At 40.9% G+C, this 9,647-nt stretch overlaps 1 protein-coding gene across 4 annotated transcripts in view; it reads right to left on the bottom strand.

Annotated features, from left to right (window-relative positions):
• Positions 1-2,253: 2,253 nt before the first annotated feature.
• Positions 2,254-9,647, bottom strand: part of ST3GAL5 (ST3 beta-galactoside alpha-2,3-sialyltransferase 5) — a 30,327-nt gene continuing 22,933 nt past the window's right edge. For all 4 annotated transcript variants that reach the window (XM_074904342.1, XM_074904343.1, XM_074904340.1 and 1 more), the window contains exons 6-7: positions 6,151-6,309; positions 2,254-4,913 (exon numbers count right to left, since the gene is read on the bottom strand). In XM_074904342.1, coding sequence (XP_074760443.1) covers positions 4,650-4,913; positions 6,151-6,309 — 423 coding nt within the window. In that variant the 3' untranslated portion in view covers positions 2,254-4,649. The remainder of the gene's footprint in view (positions 4,914-6,150; positions 6,310-9,647) is intronic.

The raw sequence follows: 9,647 nt of genomic DNA, 5'->3' as shown, positions 1-9,647 counted from the left end.
CTCTTGAACCAAGTAACAAGCGATAGGACAAAAGGGAATGGCCGAGGGAATGGCCTCAAGTTGCACCAGGGAAGGTTTAGACTGGATATTAGGAAGCATTTCTTTCCAGAAGGGGCTGTTGGGCGTTGGAATGGGCTGCCCAGGGAGGTGGTGGAGTCCCCGTCCCTGGAGGGGTTTATGAGTTGGGTTGACCCAGCGCTGAGGGATCTGGTGGAACTGGAAACTGCCAGTGCTACATTAATGTTTGGGCTAGATGATTTTCAAGGTCTTTGCCAACCTAGATGATTTTATGCTAATATAAAACACAGAAATTGTCATAGCACAGTTGATTTAACACTGGCCTCCTACCTTGACCACCAGAGTTGCCACCAATGGTGTCATGACCTTGTGAGAGTCAGTCATACGTGATAAAGTCTGAACTCTAGCTCGTAAAGAACACATACCAGTTCCTGACCAAAAGATCCTTTGTTATGCTTCAAGGCAGGCATCTTATTGTATTCTTTTTAATTAAAAAGAGTCTTGTTCTATTAGCACACAAGTGCAATAAGCTTTATACAGAGAGGAGCAAGGAATAAAGGTAGAACTTGAGCAAAATGATTCTCACACAGCAATGTACAGGTCCGTAACCAGGGATACACAGACCAGCACAGAGCTACAAGCCACTGTGGCTCCTTCCCAGGAACAGTGGGGAGGATTATACACATATAAAACATGAGAAGTTTTGGTCAGACAGTAAGAGCACTCACCTTGCGACATACACCCTCTTCCTAGGCAAGAGAAATTTCAGAGGACAAGATCCAGATGCTGGTAAAATCAAGTATTTGTGTAAAACCTTGCTGCTGGCAGGCTGGAGGAAGGAAGCCAGGGCATTGCAACTGTGCTAGTCAAACTGAGGTGCATGAGCCCTTCCTTCTTCCTCCCTTGGGTGACAGGCAAAGAGATCACACTCACCACCTCTGATTCCCTCCCATCTCCTGCTGGAGCTCCAACAGCAGCACGAGACCTGAAGCTATGGGCACACACCCATCCGCTGGGGAGGATGAACTGCTCTTCAGTCCCTTATCAGCATCTCAACAACCCTACAAGCTCAATATCCAGTGCTGATGGCAAGTGGTCACAGGCAGCAACCACCTTTTTCAGCGCTTTCCCGCTGCAGTCAAGAGGTTCTGTGTGTCTCCTCACACAACCATGGCACGTGTTCGTAGTGGTATAACAAACAAATCGTAACCTTACCTGTGGTACTTATCCAAGGCAACATCAGTTTGTCTCCAGCTGGGTGCAGGACTCCTACAAACACTTGAAAAACAGCACCATAAATTCCCACTTAGCAATTGAAAGTTCCCATCTGTTTAAACAAATCGGATCTAGCCAAAGTAAGTATGCTGTTCATCTTTTTTGCCATTCCCTAAGTGGCCATACAAATCTGAACATACTGAAAGAATAAACAAAGCTTCACAAATTATCTAAATCTTCTGAACAGTTTCAGAATTGTTTAGTCCTCACAGAATTTCTACTTATCTCACCCAAAAGACTAAAAGCACAGAAAACAATGCAAGTATTTAAGCACCACTCTAAATTCAAGGGAGGACAGAGCTGAAGCTGTGCTCCCTGCACAGGAACCATGAAAAAAATTCAGCAGCAGAACAGGTCAGAGACATAACTGTGATATCTCCTATGCAGAGAGCAGTTACAAAGAGAAATTCCAATGTGGAACACAATGGCTTTATCACATCTCCCAGATTCTTTGTTGACTTTTTAAACAAACACCGTTATGGCCTATCTACAAGGGATTATGCAGATTCTTTGCAAAACATAAGATCTGGGACACAGCAACCGAGACACACACAGCTTCTGTCTTTATCTGACCTCCTGCAAGACTGAAGCACAGATCAGAACGTGCAGGCTGTCTCCACCGCTGAAGGACACACACCCTTCAATTTAAGGCCAATGCTATAACCCAGTCTGAAATATACTCATCCACATTAACTTCAAAATCCTGGAAGCCTACGATATGGTCAGCGTTGAGATGGATTCTCCTTTCCAGGCACCAGAGATATAACTCCACTGACAGGTATCAAAAAGGAATAAATGAAAGGAAAAAAGTTATCATCAGCCACTACCTCCCCTCTTTTTGAGTGCCCCGGATTGTATCAAGACTTTCAACTGGATCAGTAAGACATGTAAAATCCTTAATAAAGGAGGCAGAACAAATTGTAAAATGCAAGACAAATAAATACGTAAGTAAAAGTGGTTTCATCAGTTTATTGCTTTTTGCAACCTGAACTTTGCTGCCATTTCACGGATGGTCGAGTCTGTGCAGGCGTATTCAATGCAGTATACACTACCACGGAGAACAATGTTTTATCACAAGCCATAAAACTGGTGGGAAAACAATCTAATCCTACATCAACATAATTTGAGAATTTGACAGTAAAGACAGCATCTTCAAAAAGCTACTGGCATTTAAGAATAATCAGTTGATTAATGTAAGTTACTGAATAAAGCAAACTGGTGAGGGACCAAGTGCTCTGACACACGCATTTTTGGTGTATTCAGGATGTCTTCCCAACACACACATACTGAAATCTTCCAAAATTTCACTAATAGCAAATGAAATTATGGTACTTTGCTTCCAGTTTAAAAATCGAGAAAATAATTAGTGCATTTTAATATATTAACTAAAAGATTATCTGTATAAAACTCTTTACACATGAAATATTTTTAAATTAAACAATATAATTATTATACTTACAAGAACAACAGACTAGAAATTTATTGCTAGTACAAAAATTAATGTGTTTCACAGAGAAGTTAGATTAATATTATTGCTATAAACACAAACAGTGCCAGAGACAAGAACCTGATTTTCAAATTTGCTCACCATCCACAACAGGTTTTCAAGGACATGTAGGTACACAGGATTTAGGAAAGATGAGGACTACAACTTTCTTCAGAGTTATGCTTTATGATCTGATGTCATTTTATTGCCTTTTAGTATAACGGCAAGAATCAGAATCAGTCCGATGCTCCTGCGTTCTAACATTATCATTCATTAGATCTTCTCTCCATTAAAAAAAACAAACCACCCTAAGCTTGCTTTCCCACATTAGTATTTTAGTATTTTAAAAATTTAAAACTACAGCTACATTCATATTTTTGCCCACGATTAATAAAAAAGTGGAAATGTTCACCATGTGGAGAGTCCATGACTATGAACAACAATTCTAGGTCACCCTTTGATCAATTTGCTCACAAGCTTTCATTCCCAAAGAAAGCATTTTTCACATAGATTAGCAACACTACTCAGTGCAAACAGTCATACCTACTACTCTACTAGTAACAAAATGAAAATGAACATCAAAACCTGCTTACAGATCTGCACAGTCCAGTTTCTTTGCAATGCACTGATTTCCAGTCACAAGAACATATCTACAGATTTTTTTTTTTTTGAAGTATACTGTTTTCAGCAGTTATCTAGCTTGCTACTAGATCATACTAATTTCTCAAAGTGACTTTCTTCTTAATTTATACACACTCAATTAATTGTTGACTTAAAAGCTGATCCAGGAAAAGCAACAACTCTACCTCTCCCTTCAATTAAATAGTTAACACTAGAGTTTATAAGGGTTATCATCATTGTAAACTATTAAGGTTATGATATCTGTAATTAATTACTTAAGGATCATAAAGTAAACCAATGGAAATTTTAACCTAGTCATAGATTCTATTATTGCTAAATGGAAGATTCATACAAACTAGTGTTTTATAGAACCAACAATTCTCAAGTCACTCAAAAAAAAAAAAAAGAGGGGGGACAGATTTTTGTATTAATGTGACTACTTTAATTGGGGTAGCTGAACTCTGCTGCAAATCAGCTAGTTAAGAAACATTTATCTGGGTCTTAAGAAATGGAAATGACAAATGATCTGGTTCAGGTGAAAGCCTCCTACTGCTAAATCCTTTTATAGTGTGCCCTGGGCCCAAACATGCCTCATGAAAAAGCAGGATTCTAACCCAGTACATTAATGCATCAATGATTTTAATATCAATCATGAATGCCAAAGTACTTACTATTCAGTTGTTGCCACAACAGTTCTTCTCCTTCACCTCCACTCCCATGTTCCTCCTCCACCCCCCCAAAAATATTAGCACAAAACCAAAAGAATATAAATATTTGAGGAGGAAACACAACGCTCAGGTTGCAAGAAATTAAATACTTGAGAAGCATATGTCTTTCTTTTCATGGCATGCATGAAAAGGAATCATACACCAAAAACTGGATCAAAGGCAGCAGTTCCATGGAAAAATAACTCTTGTATGCTGTTAGACAACTCAGGCTAGCGTTGTGCGTACCATCCCCATCTGAAAACAAAACCTCTGCTTTTCTTCAGACAACTTAAAACATTAAATATTTTAAATGGATCTCTTTCAACTCCAAGTTGTATTTACATAGTTATTCAAAAATGTGCAAAGTAGAATGTGACATCAAAATAAATTTCAAAGTCCAACAAATTGAACTTGACATTAAAAAAGGCAGCAGAGATTCCATGTCCATTTTACACTTTAAAGAACTACTTAAGACAGTGAAAAGGTTGTTCGAGCTGAACTCTGGAAATTTAACAAATCCAAACCATGATTCACTTCAATCACTAGCTGTCTTTGCCACAGAATTCACAAAGTATCCCACCAGTGAGGTCTTTGACAACTTTTTCTTTGATCAGTTTTTGCAGGAATTTTGTTTCGCTTGTCACATTGTGCATAGTTTGTCCATTCATGGCAGCCATGCAGAGGTTGTTGTAATAGTGCAAAGGTGTGCTGGGCTGATCGAGGTCATATCCAAATCCTGCTAAGCTCACTTCATCACATAAATGTGTGGCCAGAACAACAGCTGTGACCCCAATTGTAGGTACATTCTAAAAAGAGGGAAAACATGAAGCCTGATGAACTCAAACATATTCTTCTTTGCCAGTTTTTACAAACACTTTACAAAATTCAGTGGCTCCTCAGTTAAAACTGAAATAAATTAAACAAGACTAAAATCACTTACAATTAAAAACCAATTAAATGATCAAGTAAAACTAAAAACTTCAGGGCCAGATACTAATACAACTTGAGTATTTGCCTTTAAAAAGACTTTTGGCTGTCAACACATTTTTTTTGCTGTGAAAGCAAGATGCCCTATTACTAGGTAGTTAAACTACAAGTGAACTCTTGCTCCACTCAAACAACTCCTGACATTCAGTTACACCTGACACTTCTTGATCTACGCTTACTTCTGTCTCGAGCAAGAGGCTCTCTAACAGTACTCTTCAGAATATGACTTTTCACTGAACAACCTGTGGAGAAGGCAAATATACTACGATACAACCAAAAGATATATAGCTTGGTACGTTACATTACTTCGATATATAAATGTGAGAAGATCCTTCAAACATTTGTGCAATAACGCTACCATTAAATGCTTTCACACAAAAAGATGGTTATTCAGTACTTTTCATAGTTCAAGAGAACTAGTGATATCTAATTTCTCAAGCAAATGATTTAAATAACTAAAGTGCAGTGTCTACCTAAACTGAGCAATTCACCACTCCGTGCTATTGCTGGAGCAAAGGACAGAGAGAGGATATACCCTTCAGCTGCTGTTGAGCACACTGGCATGCACAGCAATTCCAACAGTTGGAAGGTTGGTTACACTGGCCTGGTATCCACACTCTGCTTTCCCTGCAGTCAGAGACACATCTGCCTGTAGCTGATTGCTGGTTTGACTTAACAGGGCTGCTCTTAACACACTTAACATACATAAAATGCCTGTTTTGAATATTTAACACCAGTCACAACAACATGTCAGTGAACACACTGTACTGGAATAAACGGATGCCTGACTGCATCTGAATGCTTTGTAAAACAGGCCATGTCATGTCAGCATGCAAAGGCATAATACCTCATCTAAAAAGGTGAACTGAAATCCTACTTCGATTTTAGACAAGAAAATACCAGAATCTTTTGAGAGTACATTAATTTCCCTATTACTTGAGACCAGCTTGAAACTGCACAGAGAAACTATATTGAAGGAAGAGCCCAAAACTTGTTTCAGTTTCTTATTTTACTTTGTATTTTATAGTCTCCTACTCCCAAAAGGAAACGTCTTACCTTATCCCAACCCCAGAATTTTGATCGAGGTTCAGGGAACTGTAAAATGTCCAAAGCTGTCTCTTTAATGACAACTGGATTCAGAATCCGAAACTGCTTTGATGTAAAAGGAATTTTCTCAGCAACCTCCTTCCAAAAGAAGAGTCGCACCCACAGAGGCTAAGAGAAAGAAAAAAAAAAAAAAGTTCAGCAAAGGGAAATTCCGAGATTGCAAAGTGTATGGCAGATACAGTATACAAATTATAGAATTCATGAGTGATTCTGAGCAAGTCAGGAACCAGTTTATAGCTAAGGTGGTTCACGAATAGCAGCGTACAGTTCAAGCGACTGACCCAAAAGAGGAAAAACCTTCTAAGTATTTGGAATCGCAGAGAGGACAGCAGAGGGAAAAGTTGTTTATTCTGAATATTTGACTGCACTCTGTTTCATCCATCAACATATCCACCAGAACCTCCAGGTTCTTTGGACCCTCCCCAGCACAACTGAGCAGGAAGCAATATTTAAAGGAATGGGAAAGGGAAATCACAGTTTTCCATGAACATTAACCAGGCATTCTGAAGCAAGCAGTGGATTTAAAACAATTTTGCTCAGGCTTTGAAGTGAACAGCTGTTGTTTGACAGCATCCACCTCGTGATAAATGTAACACTTCCCAAGGGGATTTACACAAGACTCAGCAAGCTAGGTTCTGATCTCATGCCACTTGCAGTCAATTAGAATGCATGCTAATGGAAAAAAACAATACTACATCAGGCTCATTTTACAAGTCTTTCCATATAATGGGTAACACTAAGCACATGATAGAACTGATACAGCTGCAACACAGACCTATATTTTTTAAACAGGCTTTAAGGTAGAACTCTACAGCAACTTAAATTGATCAGATCTAGGTTGCTATGGTTCCATCTTCCCACCTGTGCTCTGAATCAGTTTACTTAAGTGCCAATGCCTGCACAGAGAGCTGATCCAACTGAAAGCCTAGTATTGAAGAGAAGTATGTTTTCAGTTCACAGAATCACAGAGGGGTTGAGGTTGGAAGGCACCTCTGGAGGTCAAGTGATCCAATAACGCTGCTCAAGCAGGGCCACCCAGAAACAGTTGCCCAGGACTGTGCCCAGATGGCTTCTGAACGTCTCCAAGGATGGAGACTCCACAATTTCCCTGGGCAACCTGTGCCAGTGCTCGGTCACACTCACAATCTAAAAGTGTTTCCTGATGTTCAGATGGACCCTCCTGTGTTCCAGTTTGCGCCCATTGACTCTGACCCTGTCACTGGGCGCCACTGAAGGGAACCCAGCTCCATTCTCTTTGTATCCTCCCCTCAGGTATTTATGTTCTGGAGTGATGGGCTGAGCCCAACTGGGGGAGTTTCACTAAGGGCAAATGCCGGGGGCTGCACTTGGGCCACAACAACCCCCAGCAGCGCTACAGGCTTGGGGAGGAGTGGCTGGAGAGCTGCCAGTCAGAGAGGGACCTGGGGAGTGATTGACAGCCGGCTGAACAGGAGCCAGCAGTGCACTGGCGTGGCCAGCAGGAACAGGGAAGGGATCTGAGCCCTGGGCTCGGCACTGGCGAGGCCGCCCCTCGATTCCTGTGTTCAGTTTTGGGCCCCTCACCCCAAAAAGGCCATTGAATGACTCGAGCGTGGCCAGAGAAGGGCAACGGAGATGGGGCAGGGTCTGGAGCACAGGTCTGCTGGGGAGCGGCTGAGGGAACTGGGGGGGTTCAGTCTGGAGAAGAGGAGGCTGAGGGGAGACCTCATCGCCCTCTACAGCTCCCTGAAAGGAGGGTGCAGAGAGTGGGGGTGAGTCTCTTTAGCCTAGTAACAAGGGACAGGACAAGAGGGAATGGCCTCAAGTTGCGCCAGGGAAGGTTTAGACTAGATATTAGGAAGCATTTCTTTCCAGAAGGGGTTGTTGGGCGTTGGAATGGGCTGCCCAGGGAGGTGGTGGAGTCCCCATCCCCGGAGGGGTTTAAGAGTCGGGTTGACATAGTGCTGAGGGATCTGGTATAGTTGGGAACTATCAATGTTGGGTTGATGGTTGCACTGGATGATCTTCAAGGCATTTTCCAACCTAGACAATTCTGTGATTCTTTAATAAGATGTGCCCCTAATCATTCTCTTCTCTAGGCTAAGCAGTCCCATCTCTCTCAGCCTTTCTTCATAGGAGAGATGCTCCAGTCCCTTGTCTTTGGTGGACACTCTCCAGTATGCCCATTCCCAGATCAGTTCCCAAAACTGTCTCTCTGAACCAGCAAAAACACCAGAACAAGGAAGAAGGGGTGGACAAGCAGATCTGCTCCTAAGCCAAACAAAACAAGAGGTACCCTCTTCATAAAGCATATACTTCAGTCTTGTAACTCACTGTAGAGAATGTTGCAGATGCCAAAAAGCAATCACTCTTTCAATCTCCCTCCCAACAAATTTTAATACAGAAAGCTCTCCTTGTACTAGTCATTCTTTAAAACCAAACTGTAAAACATGAAATAGCCAGACAGCTTGTAAAACTCAACTGAAGCTAGAAAGCTGCTGCTCATCAAAATTAGCACACTGCTGGAGGGAAGGTAATAGACCAACGCTGCCTTGTCCCTGGTAAGAAAAAAAATCAGGGAGCAGAAATTCTTAAATTTGCGCAAATCTATGCGTTCAGAAAAGTCTCCCCTCTACAAAATATACTCAGATTACTCAAAACAAGGCAATATCCCTACACACACATTCTCTGGACTAAAGTAGTAGTAGGCAACAGTCACAGTCAATATTAAACTGATCTTCCATCTGCTCTCCTGTTATAAAAATCACAGAATTAAGAAACTTGGAGTACCTAAACTAGTATCTATCAGACTGTTAAAAAAACTTAACAGGCTTTCTTCTAAATCTCTCTCAGTAATTTAGAGCACTTGTTTTCAGTCTGTGATCAGAAATTCCTAGCTACTGGTTTTCAACTTGCAGAAATCATCTGCCTGCAAACTGAAAGAGGTGAAAACCACCAATTTAAAAGAGCTTGGGAAGATTAAACCCTTCTAGCAGTTCCTTAGGAATCTCTGCATTTCTTGAAATATTCGGTGAGAAATAAATAACATCTTAATCTTAGAACCACAAATGAACTAACAACCACGATGCTTCAACTAGAGATTAACTGCATGTATGCCTATTGTAGCAGCACAGACTTCGGCTGTTAAAAAGATGGACTGACATCCAGAAATCTCATTTCTATTTCAGGCTCTGCAGACTTGAACAAGTTACTTAAACCTAGCGTGAAATGAATTCCACTTTAATAAACCTTCACTGTCATGGAGCTTGGTGCAAACCACCAATATCTGCAGAAAAAGAAGAAGTGTTACTGTCAGCACGGGGCTTCAACATGAATGCTGGTACCAACTGTAACTAGGAGACAGAGCTAAAAAAAACCCCACAAAGTTACATAAAAGATCCTTGGTATAATAAAACAGTAAGTAACAGATTAGTCAGCTTCTTAAGCATAAGAAAAAAAACACAAAA

This window comes from Athene noctua, chromosome 4 (genome assembly GCF_965140245.1).
Source record: "Athene noctua chromosome 4, bAthNoc1.hap1.1, whole genome shotgun sequence".
NCBI lineage: Eukaryota > Metazoa > Chordata > Aves > Strigiformes > Strigidae > Athene > Athene noctua.
The sequence above is the reverse complement of the archived record's forward strand: the minus strand, read 5'-3'. Positions and strand labels throughout refer to the sequence as shown.